This window comes from Pygocentrus nattereri, chromosome 8 (genome assembly GCF_015220715.1).
Source record: "Pygocentrus nattereri isolate fPygNat1 chromosome 8, fPygNat1.pri, whole genome shotgun sequence".
Taxonomy (NCBI): Eukaryota; Metazoa; Chordata; class Actinopteri; order Characiformes; family Serrasalmidae; genus Pygocentrus; species Pygocentrus nattereri.
Genome location: NC_051218.1, coordinates 19,410,637 through 19,437,244, shown reverse-complemented (window position 1 = coordinate 19,437,244; position 26,608 = coordinate 19,410,637). Strand labels below are relative to the sequence as shown.

Sequence of the window (26,608 nt, the reverse complement as noted above, 5' to 3'; positions counted from 1 at the left end):
ATGAATTCACTGCCTGATACCTGAATAATTGTTTTTTTTGATAGTAGAGATTAAGTTTTGGCCTACATGTATTTTGTAAAAGCCAGTCTTGGTGAAGTCCAAAAATTTTTTTTTTTTTCTGATTTTTAATTAATTAAAAATTCATTAAAAATTAATATCATTACATGTAAATGCTCTGAAGACACATGCAGGTTCACCGGTTGTTTTGAAGAGTAAACAAAATCATTATGTTTGCTATCACCACCTCTGTAAAGCAGTCTGACTCACTAAGTTTTGTTTCATATGAACCTCACATCAAACCACCCGAAATAACTTTGTTTCCATTTCAACAGTTGAGTTCTGCAAAAATGTGGAACGATCAGCAGAATTACCCTTCAAGGTAGTGATGTGTTTGTTCCTCTTGTCTGAGTGAAGGTCTTTAAATATGTTTTCTGAAGCCTGATGAATCATGTGCAGTGTTCCTCAGGCAACAGTTGTTTAGCATAGATTTAGCTTTCGCTGCTTCTGCTTCCCGTGGTAGCAAGGCCTGAGAGAGGAAGAGGCCTACAGGTGGCAGCGTTCTTTTCTCAGGCTGCAGTGTAACCAGAGCCTTCCCCTGGGGTGCCTATGAGATTTGCCTATGCTGGCTCTTTCTCATGGCTCGTCTGCGTCTCTCACACGGCCCTCCGTCAGCGGGTCTCGCCGGGAAGCGCAGCAGGAGCCTCTCGGCGAGGTCAGAGGCCGCACTTCCTGTTTCCTGTCTGTGCAGGGTCATCAGCGGGTCTACTCGCGAGGGTCGCTCACCCCTCCGCCTCTCCTTCCTTTTGTTATGGGGGCCTCTCGACCCAACCTGACACCCCACAGAGAGAGAGAGAGAGAGGGAGAAGGGTAGGGGGAGCTCACACATAGTAATGACACTTCTTTGTGTCAGTGTCTCACAGTGATAAGGGAGACAGGAGGAGTTAAAATACGCACCTCTCTTACTGACAAATGGTTCCATCATGAATAAACAGCTCACTTTATGCTGCCCATCAAAGCTTGGGACATCTTTCCTTTTATTGACCTTTGAATTTTCTCAGTTCATTAAGCTTTTTGAAGGTTCTGTTAGTGTAAAACAGCTCTCAGAGTTTGGATGTAACAGAACACAAGGATTCAGAATATGTATATACATCAGAAAAAAGTGCTGTACAGGTACATTTTTTGTTTCTCAAAGTACAAACAATGTAGCCTATATGTACCTTCAAAGATGCAACAATGGTTTTAAGGTCCAACTGTGTACATGTGTACATATTTGTGCCTTTACATGACCTACTGCTTTAAAAACGAACAATAAAATTGATTTCTTTGGATTATTGTATAATTATGTTCCATAATTAAAAGCATTATAGACATACTAATGAGCACACCACCCTAGTGGCAAGAGGGACACCAAGCCCACTTCAGTACATTCTTTTTCTTGAAGTGTAAAATGGAAAGGGGATTTCCGTGGATTTTATCTCAAATTTCTGCATAATTCAATCAATGAGATGTAAACAAAGTCATGCAGAGTGGTTTCTTGTAGAATGTTCATTATAGAGAAACATGTAACTTTTTTATTTTCTGGTAACACTTTATTTGTAGATTACCTACATAGGGACTATATAACACATGCATAAGCACTGAATAACATATTTCTGAAGCAATATTTGAGTATTTACGGCTAGCTCAGGCTAGTAACCACAATATAACATAAGATGCTCTATGAAGTAAATGACATTGCAATAACATAAAGAATCTTAAACTACAGGGCATTTATTCCATCTATAACACTGTTATGAAGCCTCATTAAAAGTAATGGAACTTAGAAGGAAGATGTAGTTTAGAAGTTGGCTAGTTATATCACTTCTACACATGCCCACATGTTAAAGTACAAAACTCTTATGTTAATAAAATGCCATTTACTTCAGTTTATGGTATCTTGCAATTATTCACATAAGCTTTTGTGTTATTCAATACTAATGCATGTGTTATAATGTCCTTATGTGGGAAGCCTTCGAATAAAGTGTTACCGATTTTCTTTACAGCGGTGGCGGTAGCAACCGGAGGCCACAATGTGTGCAACACATTTATAGCCATTTTAGTTACTATACAAAACCAGTGAACCTACACGTGCCTTCTGAGTTTTTATATGTCATGTTAATATAGAAAATAACGGGAAATCTTTGTGGATGATGCTTTGCATGTGCCTCTCTGCCACAAATAGTTTTGAGAAAAAAAAAACTTATTGGGCAAAAATCTTTATTGCATTTATTTTAATAACTTTCTGTGGTGTAGCTTTTAGAGGCATTCGTTACTTCAGATATCTGGTTCCGGTCACTCCCACTGTGAATAAGTCTATCTTGGCTAATTTCTCTAGAAACCTCCAGACGATCTCAGATGTGCCCTGGATGTAGCATATTTTAAATCCAGGTTAAAAATATTTCTTTTTTGTGTGCCTACAGTTGTGCTCTAAGACTTGCACTTTATACTTACTGCACTTTGTTTTGAGTAGTACCCCTTCCAATAAGCCCATTTTAATGACACTTAAGCCCCTTTGTCTTTAATTTCCTTTTCCTGTTTCTGTATTTTGCTTTAATGTGCTTCCTTTTAGTGAATTGTTTTATGTTTTTAAATTATTACGCTTTGTATTGCACTTTCAGGGCCTTATGTTTTTCTTTTAATGTTTGCTTTTATTTACTTAAAGCACACAGAATCGCTATTGTGTATGAGATGCGCTATTTAGATAAACTTTTCTTGCCTAGACTAGAATGGCATGTCACATCAAACTACTCTCAACGACCAATGTTAAGATGGTTACATCTTAACGTTAAATTGTAAAGAAATTTTTAAACGTTGGTGGAATTCCTCTTTAAGTCCAGGCTACATTTTGAAAAAGCAACATAAAGAATACAGTTCTTTTTAATGTTTAGGAGAATACTTAATCTTTCAAATCTGTGCTTATTTATTATTTCTTTTAAAATCAAAGCAGCAAACATGCTTGTTAGACAGACTCTGAAATCCATGGGCGAGAGAATTCCTGTTATTTCATTTTTGAAAAACTTCTTGCTATAACCCCAAAACCCCAACCTTGCTTTTGTTTGTTCAAAATGCACTAAAACATCAACAGCAAAACAAGGCCCTTGTAGTTTATTATATATTTAGATTGTTGCTGTCAAAACAAGCATGTAGTAAAAAGAAAATCAAATATCTTCAAAATTTACAGGAGAGGGCAAAAACGTTATTTACTTTTGATGCAAGTTAATGCAAAGAGAGTTTATTTAAAGCATTTTTGGAGCATTTCTCCTGGTCAAACCATCATGAAATTGTCATGCATTTTTTATACATTAGCTACAACAATTACATTGTTGGGGGGGGGGGCACATTGTGTTGCAGGGTATACTGGGTGTTGTAGTGCAGTGCATTGTGAAACAGGTTAATATAAATAGAACATCAAAATTATTTTGCAGGACGGACAGGATTGTGCCACGTCAGATCTGGCCCACAGGCCTTGTGTTTGACATATTGATTTTCGATTATAAGCAAATATTTTTCATGAAGCCAACCAGTAAATGTGAGAGGAAATGTGAGAACAGCATGTGCTGCATCATTGTTTTCTAAATCTATCCAGAATATGTTCATGTGTTTATGTATTGTAATGAAATGTTACTGAATACATTTAGGACAATATTCAGATGCCACTACTCATCAGTACCAAAGCTTACTAATGCCTTTATGCCTTTACAGCCATGTTCATCTTTATGAAAGTGTCATCCAATTGGCCATTCCAATCTAAAAGCTCAAGAATGTCATTTGGCTCAAAGGTGTGTTAAATAGCTGTAAGGCTTGCCTGCTGACATCATGAGGTAGTTCATTATTACTAGGGATAGAAAATATTAAGGTACTTGAATCTCATTACTATACTTAAGTATTATTTTTGGAAGATTTGTAGAATACTCAGAGTATTCATACTTAACTCAACTTGTGCTCAGTTACATTTCCAAGAGAAAAAACACATTTCACTCCTTACAGTTTTAGATCTTCAAAGAACATGTTAAATGTCCAACAGCAGATTTTCTCTTTTTTTCTCATAGATCAGTGGAGTTTTTACACATCCAATCCACATAGTCAATATAATATAAAATTTTGCCAAACTATATTTTATTTGTCTTCATGCAATCAACTGTACCACCCTGTAATTTTTCTTATTACAGGTATGATTTCTGTTTATGTGTATTTGAATTCCATCGATCAGCTCATAATTAACATTACTTGCTACTTAATGGCTCCAGACTTCCACTTTTAATTGAGCAAGATTTTACACAGTATGTATACTTACACTCAGGTACTGTTGCTCTGTACTTTTTCCATCCCTGCCTGTTGCCAAGTTAGAACTGTCACATATTGTCACAATTATGTACACATTAAATTGTTTTCCACAAAAATAAACATGGTTAGTCATTAAAATGTTATCACAAACCAGCACAGAAAACATGCTCATTTATATCAAAAACAATCTGGCACCCTAGACCTAAACTCTTGAAAGGCAGTGTATATATAGAGAGAAAACCATAAAAAATGCAGGCTTTAGAAATGACAGTGATCCTGTAACATACCACTTGATGAGATCATGAGGTGATTCAGTGCAAGCTGGGGTTGCAGCGGACAGTCTGGTGATGTCGGATGGACTGCACCGGACCGCATGACTCTGGGAATTGCAGTGATAACGTGTTGAGGCCTGGAGCAAGAGACAAGCAGCGTCTGTTTTCAGATACTAATCAGATTTAGCCACCAGCACTCACATCAGTGAAGTGAAACTTTTTTAGCTCATTCAAAACAAATGCCTGCATTTACTGCCAACATGGCAACATTTACATTTGGGCAGATCAGAGGTTTGTGAGTTGTTTTTCAAGCTGGCTGGACGAGTAATAGTAAAACAAGAGTTCCACCCACATAATATTAAAAGCTGCTCATTTTCTGTAAAAGTAAAAGACATTAGTTGGACATTAGACTGTAAAAGACATTAGTTAAGTAGGTTAAATACTGAAGTGTGACTTTCTCTAGAGATGTGATAAAATTCCTTTGTTGAGAATGTATCTCCAGTCTAGGCAGCAGCGTTAACAAAGAGAAATGTTAGGATCCTCAAAATGCATTTTAGATTTTAATCTGACCCAGAAATATGTGGAGAGTATGTAATAATTCACTGTAGGAGGAGCACACACCCAGTTTAACATGCCCAGTGGAGCACACTGACTCTGTCGGTCTCTCTCTCTCATTCTTTCTCTCTCTCTCTCTCTCTATCTGTGTATCACCATCATCAATACATATATCAGTCATAAATATATATGTATTATTAGTCATATATATAGTATATATATAGTCATATATAAAATATGTTATTAAAGTATATATATATATATATATATATATATATATATATATATATATATATATATATATACATATATATATTTTAATAACTTTTTAAAAGTTTTTCTTCTCTCTCTGTCTCTCTGTCTTTCACGCGGATACTCTCACTCTCTCCGACTCTCTTTTTCTTTCTCTTTCTTTCTCTACCTCTCTCACATACACTCACTTTCTCTCACCATTGCTCTCTCTTTCTCTCACTCTCTTTTTTCTTACTGTCTTTATTTTTCTCTCTCTCACATGTACACACACACTCGCACTCTCTCCATCACTCTCCCACTCTTTGTCCTTCTTTCTTTCTTTGTTTTTGTCTCTCTCACACTCTGTCACTTTGTCCATCTATCTCTTTCTTGTACTCTGCATTCATTTTCTCTCACTCTGTCTCTAACACTGTCCCCTCTCTCTCTCTCTCTCTCTCTCTCTCTGTTTCTCTCTTTTTCCATGTATCTCGGTTTTTCTTTCTCTCTCTTTCTTCTCTCTTCCTCTTCTTCCCCATGTCATTCCATCTCTGTTCCTCTCTTTCTCTCTCTCTCTCTTTCTTTCTCTCATTCTCTATCAATCTCTCTACCTCCCTCTCTCTTCTCTCACTCCTCTCTCTATATAACTCTGTTTCTTTCTCGTTCTCTTTCTTTGTCTCTTTCTTCCACTCTTTCTTTCCCTGTCACTCTCTTTTCCTTTCTCTCTCTCTCTTCCGCTGTCTTTCTTTCCCTATCACTCTCTCTCCCCAACTCTCCATCTCTCCCCAACTCTCCATCTCTTCCTTTCATGCTCTCTCTGTCTGTCTCTCTCTCTCTGTGGTGCTGCTCTGCCTGTTTTTCATGACTGCTGTGTCTGCAGCCAGAGGAGTGAGGGACATGTGTGGAGGGAGAGAGAGAATGGCGATAGAGAAATGAAGGAGGGAAGGTGCACAGACGGCCCTTTCCTGTCACACTTGAAATTTAATAAAGGTTAAGTAACATATAAAGGGAGTGTGTCTGTTTGAGAGACCTGGTCTGCTGTAGAGCTTTCCATGACTCAGACAATGAAAATGTGCCTCATTTTTCCCGACCTCTCTCAGCTATGTTCCATAATCAGCCCAGATCTGAGCCCCGTCTACATACACCAGACACTATGAATGTGAAGGTGCATGTATCATATTAGCGTGCAAAGGACTGTAGATTAGAGTTCATAACCTAACGACCTGAAGAATGCAGGAAATTGTGATTCAAACAAAATTACATGAGGAGTTAAGCACAGAGATTATTTGATTATTCAGCTCGTGTAATAAAGTATGGCAGGTTTGCACTGATGTGCCCTGAACAGATCTGAAAGCGCTCATGCCGCTGCTAATTAAAGCACAGAATAGTACAGTATGTAAGTTGTTTAGTTGTGGACCTTGGCTGTGGTGGCTCTAGTATATCTGGGCTGCAGTCCGCAGGCCATAAGAGGCTTTAGAGGCTCTCCACATGTCTGGACACGTCCACTCTCTAAAGGGAATCTGTGCATGGTCTGATGCTAATCGCAGAGAGAGGCAGAGGAAACTCAATTCAGACACTACACACTATAATATCACACTGTTCACTCTGTATTTGGTTGTGTTTGTACAGCAGTCTGTGCAATATTTTCACAATAGGAACACCATCGACCTTGTCCTTGCCTTGTGTATAAAGGGCTTTCCAGTAATTGCTCTAGTCTTTTACTGCCTATGATCTATTCATTTTATCTGACATCACATTTTGAATGTTTAAAGTGTTCTGTATGCTTTTGCCAGGCATTTTCATACATATGCATTGAACAGAGTTTGTTTCTGCTAGCCCGCCTATAGGGTTCTATTAGTATGTTAGCACAAAGCTTAGAATGATCAACATGAACAATTTTTGTAGGTATACACAGATAAAAGACATCCCGTGTGTTTTTAACACACATGTTAACATATATTTCACTTTTAGGTGTTTTACATGGACTCCTTCAGTAAAGAGCTGACACTGTTTTCCATAAATTTGCCTCCTCCTCCTGCTAACAATAGGCTGTTTCACACTCATTTTTCCAGCAGTTGTAGTACATTATTTGGAGTTTGAAGGAATATTTGGTGAAAAATCTAATTTAGCCATGTTTAGTGTTCGCTAGAGACATGTTCAGATTTTTTTTATTTCTTTACTTTAATTCTGGAACTATGAGGCTAACATTGCTACAAGCAGTAGATCTCAGTACACCGTCTTCCACAAATACACCCCGAAAACGTCTCTCAACTTGTCCAAACCACATCCAGGTCTTCATGAAGACAGCACAGATTTGTCAACATGGTTTAGGACTATAGAAATACTCTATTTGAGACACAGCTTCACTTTCCGCAGTTAACTTGCTGTCCTGGTCTCATGTAGAGAAGGCTTGTCCACATTCTGACCCTGTTTGGGTTTAATTTCAGCAGGGAACACACAGTCAAACACACACATGGACTAACATGCTGTTGGATGATGCATGGGACCAAACCACAGGCCTTATCAGAGCCCCCTCAGGGGCTGTTCACCCATGGCCCTCCACAGCCTTCTGCTGCTCATCTGCCGCCTCCACACTGTGTGTTGTGGTTACCAGAGAGGGGGAAACAAAAAGGAAAAAAACATGTCTGCTCATGTCAGAGAACAGGGAGCTGTGCTAGGCTCTCGCTCAGATGTTACTGTAAACAGGGTTTTTGTTTGAGGTGGAGACTCTGTGATTATTAGCTGGAGAGGGAAAAGCAGGGGGTAGGGGTGGGATCATGGGAGTGGTTAAAGTTCAGCCCAAAAAAATAATTTACACAAAACGTCCCTCATCCTGAAGGGAGTCAGTCAGCCAAGATATGTTTGGTGTCTGAAGTTTGCTTCTTTAGTTGTGCTGAAGCTATGAGGCTAATATAGCTAATAGGCAAGTAGTTAATGCAGCTGGTTACAGAAACATTAGCCTTGAGAAACTCATGTTTGTTGAGGGGGGTCTCCTTTTCAACTGCCCAATAAACCATCCTCTTTTTTATTTTGTCGATAGCCACTTTTCTGCTACTGCTTTACGATGATTATTACTGTCAGAGACACTGGCATTCTTATCACTTCAGCTCATCATGGCAAGGTGTGTCATTTCATCTTTGTCATTGTTGCCAAGATTGAAATCGGGCATGTTTCCAGAATCATTGGAGAACACCAAACACGATATAAAGTCTTTGTGGACGAATTCCTTCACAGCGATCAGAGTACAGTAATGTCAGCTAACATCTACAAAATGATGGATATCTGAAAATAACTACAACCAAAAAGGTAGATTAGTCATATTAGCTGGGGGATGTTGAAAAAGCTTGCTAACAGTAAACTAGTAGGCAAAAAGGTAAACACACACATTCTGGAATGGGGGCGCGCTGCATTGTCGTGCTCAGTGGTACTACTGTAGACATTTTCCAGTAAACAACTTGCTCTCTCAAATGAAACCAGCTTTTGAGGAGCAATGAAAAGTATTCCACTGAAAGCGGCTGGAAACAGCACCGACTTTGAAGAGCAGTCAATTAAAGTCAAAAGGCTTTTATAGTCATTCCAACTGTGTACAAGTACACGGTGGAACAAAATTACATTACTCCAGGACCATGGTGCAACATGGAACAAAATAATACACTATTTTGTGTAATAAGACTGCTGTAAGTGTAAGGTTAGTCAGCAGTAGTGAAATGCTAACACAAGTACTTCCTCTTCTGTATGACAGAAATTTTATCCTGTGTTTCTGCTATTTGCACAAACCCACTTTCCCTGTTCCTTGCCAGCTGAGAAGCCATTAAAATTGATGTAAAGTTGCTTTGAGCTCGAACACTTGGGTACGCAGCAAAAGCGCTTATTCTTGGACTCTGCATTGTTGTTGTTGCTTTAGCAGAAGTGGCTTAACCTAGCAACGACTACTTCCAGTAGGAAAAAAAATTAAATGTGAAAAGGGCTTATTGATCCAGTGAAATTAATCATTTGGAAGTATGTTTTGATGTGTTTTGATTGGCTGTTTCATGAAACGTGTTCCATTAAGTTGTTGTGGCTGAGTTTTTAAATGAGTTGCTTTACATTATGCAGTTCAAGTATGATTTAGTTTTATGTTACTAAAGTTACATGAAAGTTTTACTATGTAAACCAAGGCATAGAAGGAGTGAAGCAGAAAAGAGGAGTTGTATTGTCATTTCTTACTCTTTTACTCAGTCACTTACCTCTTGGTAACGAATCAGACTCAAAGCAATGATCAACATTCACCTGCTGGTATTTTTGTGCCACTACGTTTATAAGACTGGAAAGTGTGTTTCTTGACTGCTCTGATAATTGGCAGGACTCTGTGGGGCTTGAGGCTACAGTAAGCCTGCGGTCACTCCGTCTGGCCAACATTGAGCAATCCACCACATGCTGGCCTTTGAGTAGGACCTCTCGCTCTGTTTTGCTTTGTGACTTGCTGCTGTGGGAGGGGAGGACGCTGCGGCTAGGCAGACGCACTGATTGCATGTTTTGTGTTCTTCAACGTCGCTGCATTCCACAGGATCCATGTGGCTCATGGCTGCAGACCGCAAAGAGAAAGGAGGGGTAGTAGGGGGTGATTTTTTATTTATTTTTTCCCCCTCGCATTTGTATTGCGTTCTTGATTTTTCTCAGGCATGTTTTCATTTACGTGCTTCCTTCACTCTTCCTCTTGCTTTGTTACCCTGTGTGTGTGTGTGTGTGTGTGTAAGAGCATGCTTTATGAGACATGAATCCAGAGTAAGGGAGATTTTTCCTCTTGTGGTGACTCTGAGGCTCCAACTTGCAGAGGACTGCCTGGAGCACCATGTCACTTTCTGCCCAAGCATCCAGTGCCACCACACTGTGAGTGTGCACACGTGTGCTAGTGTGAATGTAAGCACACATGTCAGCGTGTTGATTGGCTCCATCAGCTTATCCTCCTTGTCAAAACAGGCCACCAGGCAAGGGAAGCTTTTCTTGCCGTCTACGCCTCTGCCTTCTTTTTAGGGGAGTTTGTTGCGAAATATCCAACACCACAACTCTCGCTCCCGCTTCATGACTGTTTGCCTCAAAGTTTCATCTGTTTTGCAGTAGAACATGGCTGCAAACAGCTTCAGGAATCTTGGTAAATGCACTGAGGCCTCCAGGACATGCAGGACACACAAACCCAAACTAAAACATGAGAAATGTTGGGTGAAAAATGTCTTTTTCATATTTTTTGCAAACGTAGTCAATCAGCCAAGACACATTTATATTTTGATCTTTGCTTCTTTAGCTTTGCACTGGAGCTACGTGGCTAAGGTGCAGTACACGTCAGAGAATCCCATTTTTTGTTTAATATTCGATCAAAATAGCTACTAAGTTCCAGTCCTCAGCCTCGCTAAATGTGAATGGTGAAAAGCAGAAAATACAACTTAAGTCTGAACTTTGGAGGTCTGGACAAATATTTCTGCAGATTTCTGAAAGCAAGTCTCTTGAACTTGCTGAACAAGTTTTTTTTCTGATTATGTAAATTAAAGAACGTACTGGCTGTTTTGGAAATTAAATGCTACCAGCTAAATGCTACCAGCAAGCACTGTGCAAACTACATGCCTAAACCATCACACATTAGTCTCCTAATCAATCTACAGGAGACTTATGTGTCTTCTGACACTGTGTGATACAATGTTAATGTATACAAGCAGACAAAACTGTGTTAGAGAAACAGCAGGAACTGCCTAAAAACTTGAATCTTGTCTCTTGCCATTTTTTTATGATAACAATCTCTCATATAAACCAATGTTAGTTACATTAGCCATGTAGCTCCAATGGAAAACAAAAGAAGCTGCTTCAAGCACCAGACATGTCTTGGCAAAGCGGCTAAATTTGGCGTAAGGGGAAAAACGTGTAAATTAGATTTTTCTAAAGCTGTGTTCCTCCTTCCTTTCATGACCCATTCCTTCTTGTAAAACAAGATCAGGGAAAAAATGTTTGCCTTTTATTCTCTTGCACAAAGAGGAGCGGTGCAGCACTCTACCAAGCAGAGTGGAGCTTCACTAGGTGGCACCTCTGAAGGCCTGCAGCTGCTGGGCTCGGCTCTGTTTATGTCTTCTTTCCTCGTTTCGAAGCTGTTTCAGTGTCAGTGAGTGCTGGTGAGCAGCCCGCTTAAAAGAATCAGTGTTTTTCATTAGTTTCTCTCAACAGCCTGGTTGAAGTGCTTTCGGGGAGAGAGTGAGCGAGAGAGAGAGAGCTGTGTATGGCTCCAGTATCTTGGGCCTGAATGGAGGCCTGTGTGGGACTTCTGGTGGAACATGCCGTACGTCTGTCCCCGCTGACCTCTGGAAAATGAACCGCTGTTAAAACCGTCCAGAATCGAACGGATGGTTTGCAGGATGAAGTTGTTTGCGTCCTCATCGACGTAATTTGATGATTATCGCTCTTTGGGTTTCGCTCTATTGCGGTCTCTGTCCGGGTCATGGGCCACAGCTTCCAGAGTTTGTTTCTGACGAAAGCCATCCAAAGCACGACCCATCTGATCTTAATTTTGTCCTGTAGACAAAAACAACACACAAAAAAACAACCCAACAACAAGCACATGCTCGCGTCCACACATCGGAAGGAAATCAATAAAAGAGGGAGAGGGTGGAAGACAGAATGGATAGATGAAAGGAACAGCAGAAGGCTTGGAATTTTGAGCAATTTACTTTGGCAAGCCATAGAATTTGTTTGTTACAGAAAACTCATTGAATACCCCCCACCCCCCTTCACTTTCCCATGTTAGCATTTCCCAGTACAAAGAAATGGACTCTCTTTCATTTCACCCTGGCATGACTTAAAAGAATATTATCTGAATCATCAAGCGGTAAATGAATACTGCATGTATTACACTTTCCATAACAGACAGCTATTCATCTTGCCATACTGTGCTGTTGGAATTATCGGAATCGCAGCAGGGAATATTCATATGAACAGTCTTTTAAGTTATTAGTTTCTGAGTGGCGGCATTAAGCAGCTGAATTCAAGAGCCATTCAATACTTAGATATATTTTAAATATAGCAAATATATTCAGTATTCGGAAGCAGTTAGATGTGTGGATGGATTTACAGTTACTTATGCATTTTTTATTTTTTAGAATAATGAAGTTATCATAACGATCACAGCTACGAAATCACACGTGGAACTGTGCATTGACAAGACATGTAAACAATATGAAAAATGTCTTTAAATTCATACATAGATATCAGGTTGGCAGCTTATAGTAGTCTTAGAAACAAATTAGGCATTTAAGCATGTGCCTTTAGACCAGAGGTCTTCAACTGTTGGACCGCAGCCCAGATGTGAACCCAGTAAAGTAGTTTAGCGGACCGAACCAAGAGCTTGAAAAACAAAATGATGAATTCAAAGCAGATTACAGTTTTTTTTTTTGCTGAGTTCTCTTTTTCAAAACTCTTCACACAGTTAGCAGTTAGCATACATGTATAAGCAAGAGAGGATATCAAGTCTGATGCAGATGAGAACAGCTAAAAGGACTAAGCATTTCTATTTCCACTCCTTTGCTAGATAATGGAAAGTACTGGATTGTTTAGTTTATTTTACTTTATTTTTTATGTTTGTACTTTGTAATGTCACGTGAATGAAACGCATGCGTCATATGCATAATCAGCAAACAGACTAACAGTCAGAAAGAGTTTTTCTGTGAATGAACTTATATCTTATAATCCAAAGACCAAAAATGCCGGTACAGTTTTAAAATGCTCATTTATTGTTATGGAATACTTTCAGAATAAATCAATTTAAGAATTTATTAGATTTTGCCTATTTTATTTAATTGTTTGCCTGAATGAAGACATTTGATGTAACTGGACTGTACTGCAAAATAGGAATTCCATCTGTTTTTCACCGTTTCTGCATAGGTAAATGGTTAAGATGTAAATAAAGGCATTCCGAGTGATCCAATGTGACATTCACCATTCTAGAAAAACTAGTCCGGAGTGTTCACAGTGATGATGATAGGAATAAATCGTCTGAAGAGATTAATGCCAATAAAAGCCACATCACAGACAGTGGTAGACAAAGTACATAAACTATGTACTTGAGTTAAAGTAGAAATACCCAAGGTAAAATATTACTCCAGTAAAAGTAGAAGTTCCTCCCTTTAGACCTCCATTTGAGTAAAAGTACAAAAGTATTTGCCTTCAAATGTACTTAAGTCTAGAAAGTAAAAGTACTAAAAGAGTAATTCACTTAATGCAACTTTTAAAGTTTAAGTTTAATAAAAACTTTAAATACAGGTTCATAAATGAGTTTTCCTTTACTATATTGCATCTATAGGTCTCTGTTCATAAACATAAAATAGGCTAAACAAATCTACTATAAAATGAAATGGTGTTTGAATAATTCAGAAAAAAAGTCACATCAGTCACAACTGCATGTGTGTACATATCTCTATATTGTGGTTTATTTACACAGAGTTGGGTTAGTTCATCATTTATGTTGAGACACTCCTAAAATTTTACACAGCTGCACTGATGTTGAACCTTGTGCTTGTACTGTACGTGTGCAGAGTAAAAAGTAAGATATTTGACTTTGAAATGCAGTGGAGTGAAAATAAAAGTCACCCAAAATGGAAATGCTTCCGTAAAGTACAGATACACAAAAAACTACTTAAGTACAGTAACCAATTACATTTAATTAGTTACTGTCCACCACTGATCACAGAAAGTTATTTGCTGGTTCTTTACCATAGTAAATAAATGTAGACATTGCGACTCTTGGTTCTAATCTCCACTACTGTAAAGAAATCCAAGTTTGCATGTTCCTCTGCAGTCACCATTTAACATCAAACCACTCTGAATGACTTAAATTGACTTTTGGAATTTTGAGAAACTTGTGGAATTCTGATGTAAGAAGAAAAATATACTGTAGAGTTGGCACAGAAGATGATGGAGAAAACATTGAGCATATGGGCAGTTGCTCTTTAACCAAACAGGCACTTCAACAGGACCAAAAAAAATGCCCAGTCCAGTGCTAACCCAAAACCAAATATGGGGGAGGGTGGGTAATGCAGGAGGACACAACTTTCAAGGAGGGTAAACGCTTTTAACCACTGGTTAAGTATAAAGCCAACCCTCCTCGGACACAATTTACACCAAGCAACACACTGATAATATCAACATCAGCAACAACAGTAACAGTGATGTCTAAGCTCCTCACAGCAATGTGGCCCGTAGTAAAGGCCACCATGTCCAATCAGGTGCATCCAAACTTTTAACAGGTACTGTAATTATAAGTATTTAACGCTACAAGCAACTGCAATGTAAGTCAAACAACTTTATCAGTGAACATCTAACTGTGTATTTGTGAATTTAGACTATGCCCTTGAGCTTGAGAAGGTGAACTCTGAGAAACTCGGGGAGAAGTTCTGAGCAGCATTGCTGTGGGCAAGGAAGCCTGAACTCCCAAAAGAACTTCAGATTGGATTGATACTAGGTTCTCATGAGCTTGTCTGAGATCTTGGATTCGAGTGCGGATGTAGCTGTGGTGTGCAACGTTTGCATCACAGGAAATTGAAAAGAGAGGGGAGAATTTTTAGAATGTATGATGCCGGAGGAGGAGTTTTCAGGTGTGGTCCCTTTCCCAAACTTATTTCATAACTTAATTTACAGAAAATCTAACAAATTTATAATTTATAACAAATTAAATAACTTTTTAAAAAATTACTTTTATGAAATGACTTTTTGGAAATGATGTTTCTGCCTTCAATGCAGAAATTCTCTTTGCAAGTGGGGAAATGAGACCTTATAAAGAGCATGTGAAGGCAGTGTAAATAACACAAAAATATGTTTCATTTAATTTTGAACAGGATGCAGGTGGCCCGTTTCTACCATAATGAAATCTAAACTCATAACCAAATTCAATAATGATCTCACAGCATGCAAGCCGTTTTGTGTTGTCTTACTCATGTTTTCAGATCGCACAGATATAACCAATCCAAAAAGCCCTGTGTGCCAACAACAACATCAACAGCATGCTTGGAAGAGTTGGACCCAGTCAACAAATTACACATCCCTGCCTAACCGCAGCCAAATAACTGTTATTTCTCACCAGCAAGTATAGATTAGAGAAATAAATAACAGCATTATGGCACTTTAATTATTAAGTTTTATTTTGCAAAGAAGACCCTTTTTGAGAGCTCAGTTTGTCCAATATGTGTCTAAATGGGTTCATAAACATGTCTACTGTGTAATACATATATTTCAGTAGCAGTGATGTTGTGTAAGGGTGTAGACACAATAAGTAATAAGCAGATTACAGTTAAAGCCATTATTTCAAATATTTAAAATATTTTCTGTTTGGTCACTGAGGCTCTTTTACATGCCCATCCATTTGTTGTCTTCAAAGCTGTTACGGATGGTGACTTCGCCAGAGAAGCGATGGAAGGCTCGTCCAGGGGGGGGAGCTGCGAGAAGAGATCCGAACCGGCAGAACCAAGGGGCAGTGGATGAGGAGGGTCTGGAGAGTGGTGACTGTGATGATGAAGATGAGTGTACTGGAGTTTCAGGACTTGGGCCACCCCCACGCCGCAAACGTTTACGTATCTTTGCAGGTCAGTAATATTGTTCACTTATTGTTGGTAGGGAGTCACTGCACTATGTAACATTGAAAAAGGCATCATTATTGAGTCAGGAGAAAAAACATGCAGAGATATTGTGTGTGTGTGTGTGTGTGTGTGTGTGTGTGTGTGTGTGTGTGTGTGTGTGTTTGTGTGCGCGCTGCTGCGAGTTACCCTGTAAAGCCTGAAATAATAACCTAAAAGTCAGAGGTGTCAGGTCGGGTTTAACAGTTTTTCGGACCATATCATATCATTGTCACATCATCATGTGTATTAATGTCACATGCAGAGGTTCAGAAAGAAGATCCGGCTTGTTTGGTCTCAAATGCAAAACCAACATTGTGCTGATAAAGATACAATGACAATGATTCATCTTATATATAAGACATGTCCTTCTCCAAGTTTTGACTGCGTTCTCTTTGAATGCTGTTTCAGCATGCACTACTTTTTAAGTAGCCAACAGTCATCAGTATACAAAGTCAATCACTGTACCCTCAAGAATTCAAAGTTTCAGCATTTAATCATGGCAAATGTTACATGTCTAGGTTCATTTCACCTATAGCAACCCCAACTCCACAGGTAATAGGTGTTTCTCCTTTATCAGTGACCTCCCAACCTCTTTTTTGTCAGAGAGCACAAAACAATGGAGCTCACTTTGATGCAACACAAAGCGTGAAAGAACCAACAAACCGTACGAATGCAAAGAAACCAAACAAGAAGAAGAATAACAGTAGAGGGGCAGGAACAAGGAGTTTGATACTGACTGACAAAGCCAGCCCAGCTGAACAAACATGGCCGAGGGAGTTGTCCTCCCAGCCATGTTGTTGTGGCAGGAGTTTGAGGCCCTATGGGCAGCACCGCCAGAAGCCCCCCGGGGGTGAGGCCAGGAATCTGCTCTGTCCACTGCATATGGAATGGCTGGATAAAGTGGATAATCAGTGCTTGGACTGAGGAAGCAGGCAGTAATACCAATCAAACTCGAGTTACAGTTGAGCGCTCTCTGAAACTTGAGGCAGTCCACAGCCGTCGGTGGTGTGTTATAGTTCGTGCACATGTCCGCCCACCCCATTTGAGTAGATTTAATGCTTCAATTATTAAGAATGAAGGGAATGCGTTTCACTTGTTGGAGATATGACATTCCTTGGATGAATCTTTGTAAGACACACCAGCATTGCATGTGTGCATGTGTATGTAAGTGCACATATGGCATCACTGTCATTGTTTACCAATTGCCTTATACACTGAAGGGACATTCCATGACCAATGGACCAACTAAAGTGACCCATAATTATTTGAAATAAAAATTGGTAGATTAACTGATGTTTAAAGGGGAATCCACCAATTTTTTAAAATTTTTAAAATAATAAAATAATTCGCTCATTGAGATAGCATTCAGAGAGATTTGGCATGATGTCTCAAGAGTAAGGCAGTATATTTATAACCATTTTATGCAATAATTTTCTGTGAGGGAGGTTTTAGAGGCATTAAACTCTTCAGATGTCTAAAAACTATCACACCCACTGTATAGAGAGGAGCATTTCACATCAGACCACTCTAAATACATTAGCGTAAATCCTAGCAGTTTATATACAAAAGATTTGAAAAATCAGTGGATTTACCTGTTATGTCAGTGACTCAGTCTTGTTGACTAAATTGAATCATGACAGAAGTTGGACTTAAGACCTGTGAAATTTCAGCCGGAGAAATAAAAACATAAACAAAACTGATTAACGCCAACCTTAAAGCCATAAATGAATAAATCCTATGATTTCCAATTTTTAATATATGATATGTGCATCATTGTAACTGGTTAGAGAGTTTTGTCCCTTAATGTGGCCATTATTATACTTTAACAGCATTCAACTGACATGCAACATAACCACAGATCGATGTTGTAGTGTGAAGTATAAGAGTAGACAATTTTCAAAACTACACTACAAGAAATACAAAATGAAATTTGGTCCATTCATCATGACATTTACATGCTTCAGTGTTTCAAAACACATTATTTTCTAATACTGTACTGTGTTTATCCTTTGTATGAAATGCCCTGTTAGAGCTCTTGTGTCTTTAAGCCCCCCTCAATCAGTTTACCCACTCTGCTCTGATTGGTCAACAGCCAGAGCAGCATCCTGCTAAGTTCTGCCTTTACACTGCTGTGGCTATTCTTACAGTGGCGTCATATCTGTTTTATCACATGGAGCCAGTGTCCCATCCTGAAAGTCAGGTGGAACAAGTTGGTAGACCTGATCTCCTCCTTTGCAAGCTAGAAAATAGTCCTCTGCAGGACATTTCAGAGTGGTATATTTTTTACTCTGTAGTTCTCTTGTGAGAGGGCATGTCAAACTTGCCAGTAGGCAGGCAATAAGTATTGTTTTATGAGATAGCCTCATCCCTGCGATGGTCTGGTGACCTATCCAGGGTGTGTCCTGCCTTCGATGACCGCTGGGATAGGCTCCAGCACCCCCCGTGACCCAGAAGGAGAAGCGGGTTAGAAGATGTGTGTGTGAGAGTGCATAATTTTGTAACAAAAGAAAATGCCTGGAGTTCCAACGAGGCATTTAGGCAGCTGAGAAAAGTGCTTTTACAAATTGCAACAGGCCCTTGGGGGCAGTGAGGAGCTACCTGAGGACTGAGAAACTACAGCTAAGGTGGTGAGAGAAACTGGCAAAAATGTGTTGGGTGTTTCGTCTGGTCAGAGGAAAGAAGACAAGGAAGGTTGGTGGTGGAATGAGGAAGTCCAGGAGAGTATTCAGAAGAAGAAGGCAGCTAAGAAAAAGTGGGATAACCAGAGAGATGAAGGAAGTAGGCAGGAGTACTGTGAGGCTAGTCGCATAGCGAAAAGAATGGTGGCAAAGGCAAAGGCTCAGGCCTGTGATGAGCTGTATGAGAGGCTGGATAGTAAAGAAGGAATAAAGGACTTGTATCGTTTGGCTAAACAGAGAGATAGAGCTGGAAAGGATGTACAGCAGGTTAGGCTGATAAAGGATAGAGAGGGAAATGTACTAGTTAGTGAACAGAGAGTGTTGAGTAGATGGAAGGAGTACTTTGAAGAACTAATGAATGAGGAAAACGAGAGAGAGAGGAGGACAACGGGGGGAGAGATAGTGGATCAGGAAGTGCAGAGAATTAGTAAGGTGGAAGTGAGTGCAGCTTTAAAAAGGATGAAGAATGGAAAAGCAGTTGGTCCAGATGACATACCTGTGGAGGTATGGAGATGTTTAGGAGAGAAGGTAGTGGACTTTTTAACCAGGTTATTTAACAAAATCCTGGAGAGTGAGAGGATGCCTGATGAGTGGAGAAGCAGTGTACTGGTCCCCATTTTTAAGAACAAGGGTGATGTGCAGAGCTGCAGTAACTACAGAGGTATAAAGTTGATGAGCCACACCATGAAGGTATGGGAAAGAGTTGTTGAAGCAAGGCTAAGGCGAGAGCTCCAGATTGGAGTGACAAATGGTTTCAAGGTGAAGGTAGGGTTACATCAGGGATCAGCTTTGAGCCCCTTCTTGTTTGCAATGGTGATGGAAAGGTTGACAGATGAGGTCAGGCAGGAGGCTCCATGGACCATGATGTTTGCGAGTCACATGATCACCTAACACAGGTGCAGAGAGTGAGTAATCTGGTGATTGTGATCGTCACCTCACCTGTTGTAATTTGTGGTGAGAGTAGAGAGCAGGTGGAAGAGAATCTGGAGAGGTGGAGGTTTGCACTGGAGAGGAGAAGAATGAAGGTCAGTAGAGACAAGACGGAATACATGTGTGTGAATGAGAGGGAGGCAGGTGGAAAGGTGAAGATGCAAGGAGTAGAGGTCGTAAAGGTGGATGACTTCAAATATCTTGGGTCAACCATCCAGAGCAATGGACAGTGTAGAAAAGAGGTGAAGAAGAACGTGCAGGCAGGATGGAGTGGGTGGAGACGGGTGTCAGGGCTGATGTGTGACAGAAGGATAGCAGCAAGAGTGAAAGGGAAGGTTTACAAGACAGTAGTGCGTCCTGCTATAATGTATGGTTTGGAGACTGTGGCTCTGTCTAAAAGACAGGAGGCTGAGCTGGAGATGGCGGAGATGAAGATGCTGAGATTTTCGTTGGGAGGGACAAGGATGGACAAGATTAGAAATGAGCAGATCAGAGGGACAGTGAAGGTGGAGCAGTTTGGTGATAAAGTCAGAGAGGCCAGGTTGAGATGGTTTGGTTATGTGTTGAGGAGGAATAATGGATATATTGGTCAAAGAATGTTGGAGATGGAGCTGCCGGGTAGAAGGAGAAGAGGTAGACCTCAGAGAAGATTTATGGATGTAGTGAAGGTGGACATGGAGATGGTTGGTGTAAAAGTAGAGGAGGCAGATGATCCGCTGTGGCGACCCCCCAACGGAGCAGCCGAAAGAAGAAGAAGAAAGTGCTTTTTGTGGGGGACAGTTTCTCTCTGTAACATGTACTGTGGGTTTGTGATTTTGCAGACGATTTGCATGCACAAAAAGCTACGTAACCTTTTTGGGAAAAAACCCAAAAAGGATAATAGCAGTCCCCTTTAAGTGTTTGAGGTGCCAAATTATTATTTTAATATTAATTATATTTAATCACAGGGACACAGAGAAATTATGGAGGTTAACGGTTTAGTAAACGCAATAGTTTTGCTCAGATATGTTATAGTTTGTAACTTTACATTAGTGCCTCACCACTAGCATGTTGCCAAGGATGTGTTGCTAAGGAAGTGGCTGAGAAAGCAGAAATATCACTTAGTGGGCTAACCACTACTCTAACCACTCTAGATGATGTTATAGGTCCTGAAATAATTAATCTAATCTGAAGAGACATGTAATACAAACACCTACAGATTTCCCTTGGCTGGTTTTGAATAATTAAATATGTTTTCAAATTATTTCTCTGTGTGATGCTACATTTTTGTGCAACACCCGTGCTATCACCTAAAACAAAGCTCTGTCACACTGCAGACAGATCCTCTGAGTGTTGTGAACTCCATCTCCCAAGATACTTTGGGAGAACACGTGACCTCAGACTTTCTGAGAGCTTCGGAGTCCAGAGCAGACTCCATTTCCCAGGAGACTCTGGGTGAGGTGACGATCACAATCACCAGATTACTCACTCTCCGCACCTGTGTTAGGTGATCATGTGACTCGCAAGTATAGTACTTAAGCCCGAGCTTTAGCCAGCTCTCATTATGAGGTATTGTTTCATTTATGAACTTGCTGAGTGGTTTCCTGATTAACCTGTTCTTGTTTTTGTGCCTGACTCTTTGCCTGTTCATTTCGACCTTGATTTTTGCCTTGCCCCTTTGGTTTTGTTTGCATGTTTTTGGATTCCTGGTTTTGACCTTTTTGCTTGTTTTGATTACCTTGCGTATTGGATTATCCATTTGCTTTTGTCTGCCTGGTGTCATGATCACTCTGGTGATCATATGTGCTGTATGAGTTTCGACCCACACCTGCCTTTGGACTTCCCCACTTTCTCATGTAAATAAATCCAGTGTTTTCACTAATATCTGCATTCATCTGACTGATACTGAATTCTTACAAGCCCACAGCCCTACATTATTTTTATCTTTTTTTGGCATTGTTTTTTCTCCTCTGCAGCTAGCATCTGTTGTGAAGAAGAACCAGTGAATACCATTTTTTTCTGTCCAAGGAAATGCTGTTTAATTGAACAAAATGGAAAAAGACACTGAAAAACAGCCTAAATAACAGCGGAGGTCACTTCTAACCATACAACTTCTCTCTATAATAGACAAACATTTTTTTCCCCCACACTCACTAACCTACAGCCCGGCACAATAAAACACAGTCAGCTGAATAAACCGTTACTGTACATTAAAGTAAAGAAGCAAAACAACTTGGTTGCTAGCATGGTTTTAATAGCTAATATGCTTGTTTGCGCAGTAACTAATAAGTTTTTAGCTAGTCTAGTTACATTCCTTTAAAACTCAGCTGGATTAGCTCTTACACTAACTGCCTAGCATACTTGCTGTACAAACTACAGACTAGCCAACAGTTTCAAGTTGTAACACTGTGTGCAGTGTTTTACTTCTGTCCTCATCATTTGAAACCATGTCAGGGCTCACAGGATTATATTAAGGGTTTACTTTTGCATAACTCAATGCCTGTAGCTAATAACAAACTAAAACACTCCACTAAAAACTTTAAAGCTCAACTCAGATTTGCCTCAAGTGATGCAAGGATTTCTTATAAAAATATGAGCCTGTGGCCGTTCCTGATGAGGTAGGTACCGAGATAGCAGATACCGATTGGTCAGTAGCTGCTGATGACCCAGTAGAATATGGATGACCCCTGTGTTTTTTCATCCCCATTTGGACAAGCAGGGAGGGGGAGCCAGGGGTCATTGTGCCAAAGGTCATCCGCTGGCAGATTCTCTAATGGGAGGCCTGTCTGTGCCTGGTGCCAGGAGATGGACGATGGGGATCTGGTTTCACAAAGCTCTGCTGAGGGAAGAATGCCCCTGCGCTGCCAGCACTGGGGTCTGGGAGAGGTGACTGGCAAGTCAGCAACAAGGTGCAGACAGCCTGTGGCCTGGACTCAGACCCCCCTAAGTCAAAGCTGTCAGCCAGCAGACCACATCAGGGATGTTCCAAATGATCTAGAGTGATTGATCGATCGCAAGTCACTCTGCTGTATCTCCCCCCAGGCCTCCCACCCAGTGCCCCACTATTCCCTCTCTGGGCATGGAATTCTGCCTCCATGCATTCTCAGGAGCATTCCAGGCCAGTAGAGCTATTTCCAGGCCAGGCTGTGTGTGTCCTGTCCAGACACCCAGTCATACATGCAGTCACCACTAGCATCCTGTCTGTCTACCCCTTAACACATTTAACCCAATAACAGTCGCTCAGTTTGGCCAGTGCAGTGCAGCTCAAATCTATGCCATGATTTAATGATCAAGTTTTTCAGCCTAGTTGCTGAGGCATGTGCCCATTGGCTTCTACTATAAGTGTGTTTTGAGTGAATGTCTTTTCTTTTACTAAATGCAAGAAATTGTGTTGAAGTTATTATTATCTGTGGTAAGTGAAATTATGTGTGCCTGTCACAATTTTTACATAATCCCCTGTGATCAGGTTTTTTCCACTGTTGTTAGGTTTCACATGGTTTTACATGGCATGTGAATTGGGTGTGTTTTCATCAGTGGGGTCAAGGCAAATGCATGTAAATGTAAAAAAGAAAGCAAAAAAAACAGCAGAAGTCCTGAGATCTTACTGGTGCTGTAACAAAGAAGCCTGGATTTAGTAATATTTGTTTGTTTGAACTCCAACTGTATTTGTCCTCAGTATTGAACACTAGAAAACAAGATAGATTGACCACTTTAGGGTTGTACTTTAATGGTTGCAATGAACAAAAAAGAACAATTAAATAATTAATTCCATTGGTTTATGTGACAATTAATTGTCAGCTGAAATTTTATGATTGGGACAGGCCAACTGAATGCTGCAGATACAGATTAGGCTGGTAAACACTGGAATATTCATTTAAGATATAGGAACACAGGTATTAGCCTTTTGGTCCATTTTCCATTCTCTCTTTTTATCGCAGCGATAAAACTGTTAAAATTAAGTGACTGTTTAATTTTAAGCCTCACTATCAGATTTTTATGGCCAATGTTTAAAACTGTTAAACACTGCATGTAATCAGTACTTTTTTTTAAGAAAGGTCAAGAAAATATGTATAGTTTATATTATGAAATGATTGTCATAACTGAATTCATGCTTTCAGAGGTAAAAATATTAATGAGTTTAATTCTAAAATGCTGTATATGCATTTTCAACAATTTTAGATAAAGCAAGTTTTTAAAAAAAGAATAACTTTTTTTGTTTAATTTCTGTAAAAAAGGCAATAATGATAATACAATAGCATGGATATTTCTTGTACATGCAAGTCCCACTCCCACCAATGTACACCATGAAAAAACATCTTTATAAAATTTTATAATTTAATTAAGAAAATGTGTTTCAGTAGTGACCATTCTTAAAGTTTGCCCAGTGATTTTCAGATTTTTGACACTGCTCACCATGTGGCCATGAGGGACAGGGATGCAGTCTCTTCCTGCTCTAAAATGCAGGGGTGTGGCTAAAATAAAATATGAAAACATGGGGCAGTATTTTTAACTAGTATTTGAATTGTTTATTATTTAGATTCATATTAGTTTTATTATTTAAAAATTAGACTGAAAAAAAATAAAGAAGTAAATATTATTTTCACAAGTTGAAATGTATGTGTTACGGTTTAGGACAGCCACCTCCCAACAAGAAGTACCCTATAAGTGATGATTTTGTATGTATTTAGCTTATTACTTTCTCTGTTAATGTCTTGGGTTTAAATATAACATAATCCATGGAAATGTGTAAGGTTTGACTACTTAATTGTTTTTTACATTGTTATTTTTTATTGTGGGAGTTTGACCTAGTTCGGTGTATATGTACAGATGTGAGTGTGTGTGTGTGTGTGTTCGCATGCATATGTGCACCTTTCAAGTTGAGAGGGGCTCTTGTTTTTCTTAAACCCCAGGGACTGTATATGTAAGCCACTTCTAGTATACACAAAAGTGAAAAAGGATTTCTCACATCAGTACCTAAGCTTATTATAGGATCACTCTCATCATCTGAAATGAATGTCTGAGCTGTGCTTTTACAGTTCTGTCACTGTCTGGCTTGTAAACCTGATCTGATATGTTTATTCAAGCCTTGGGCTTATGAACATGTGCTGAAAAACACACAGATGAAGTCCAGTGTTTTAAAAGCTCCACATATTGAGACTTGATAGAAAAGATCATGTGTGTACTGAAAATGTGGGTAAGGAAAAATCTCATTTACTGCTTCCTCAGTCTAACCATAGAGGGTATAATACGGCTGCACGGAACTGGTCTCCAAACCTGGTGGGCATTTGCCATCAAAGGGCTCAGTCCTTATCCCCTTACTGCACCTCTCTCTCTCTTAGTGTGGATCCTTTTAACTCTACAGTCTTCAGCACTCTCTCCAGGGGTGTATTTATGAAAGAGGATTTCTCAGTCAGCTGGATAATGTATGAGACTTTCCCAATAGGACCATTCCCAACCTCTCATCATGCCTTTTCAGTGCCTGCTGTACCAGCCCTCTAACAAAACCAAAACCCCTCGAATATATAAGCTCCTCAGAAAAATGGCCCAGTCATAAGGCCTACCCCCTTCCTGCCCACCTGCTCCTCTGATCAGTGACAGGAGTAGTGGGTGGTATGTCCAAAAATATATGTATCTCAGCATAATTAAGGTTACTGACAGTTTTTGTATGCACTTTAGATGCTTAACATGCTTAAGTGAGTAAATCTATTTGATAGATTGGTAGATTAACAGTGATGTATTATCCTGGGATGTCCCTTCATTTTAATAAGAACCATAGCAACTGAAGTAGATAGAATTTTTTATTGGGTGAAATAGAAATGAACAATATAAAGACAAGTGTCAGTCTTGCTGCGGATAACCAGGATAACAGTAATGACATAATTAATACCTTAAGAAGAATTTGAACCAGTACACCAGACAAACCAGTGTTTCAGCCATTACTAACGGACAGAAGTTTCCACAAAAGACACCAAATGAAAAATGTTCAGAAGAGAGAAAGGTGATTACTGATTGAATGTAAAATTTCAATACACTTTTTAAATTTGATTGTTAGATACTGTACATTACCACATTATTATCTATGATAATTGATCTCTGTGCAGCAGATTATGCTGACAAACACTGAAATATTCTTTTACATCCTAAAGCCAGAAAAATTAAGGTTTGAAGCAAAACAATGTCTTTTTGGTCATAAAGTGGTGGTAGCTTGAGCTCTTATCAGCACTGTTTGCTGAACAAAGCTCCTAATCACTGCATCATTGATTCTGAGACCACCCCTTGGCTGTGATTGGTCCTTATCACCATATCATTGATTCTGAGACCCTCCCCCTCACTGTGATTAGTCCTGATTACTGCATCATTGATTCTGAAACCTCCTGACTGTAATTGGTCCTAATCACCACATCATTAATTCTGAGACCTCTTCCTGACTGTGATTGGTCCTTATCACCACATGATTGATTCTGAGACTTCCCTCTGACTGTGATTGGTTCTAATCACTGCATTATTGATTCTGAGACCTCCCCTGACTGTGATTGGTTCTAATCACTGCATCATTGATTCTGAGACCTCCCCCTCACTGTGATTGGTTCTAATCACCACATCATTAATTCTGAGACCTCCTCCTGACTGTTATTGGTCCTTATCACCACATCATTGATTCTGAAACCTCCTCCAGACTGTGATTAGTCCAAATCACCACATCATTACATCTGAGACCTCCCCCTGATCGTGATTGGTCCTGATTACTGTATCATTACCTCTAAGACCTACCCCTACCTGTGATTGGTCTAAATCACTGCATCACTGATATTGGAAAGAATGATGTAATGATGATAAAGTATAATTATAGAATTTTATTACAGGAAGTTGCAAACTTTCAGGGCTTATTTGGTGTAAGATTGACGTACCAAACATTTTGGCATGAGAGATGAATTTATTTCTTTGCATGTAACAAAGGACTGAAACAGGACTGAGGTTAGAAGAGCCTTGGCATCCAGAAAAACTACAAAACTCTGTG

At 39.6% G+C, this 26,608-nt stretch overlaps 1 protein-coding gene across 1 annotated transcript in view; it reads left to right on the top strand.

Moving 5' to 3' along the window:
* The window catches only part of gpc3 (glypican 3), a 217,337-nt gene that overhangs the window by 168,520 nt on the left and 22,209 nt on the right, over positions 1–26,608 (top strand). Inside the window, exon 7 of the mRNA XM_017707063.2 lies at positions 15,766–15,970. Coding sequence (XP_017562552.1) covers positions 15,766–15,970 — 205 coding nt within the window. The remainder of the gene's footprint in view (positions 1–15,765; positions 15,971–26,608) is intronic.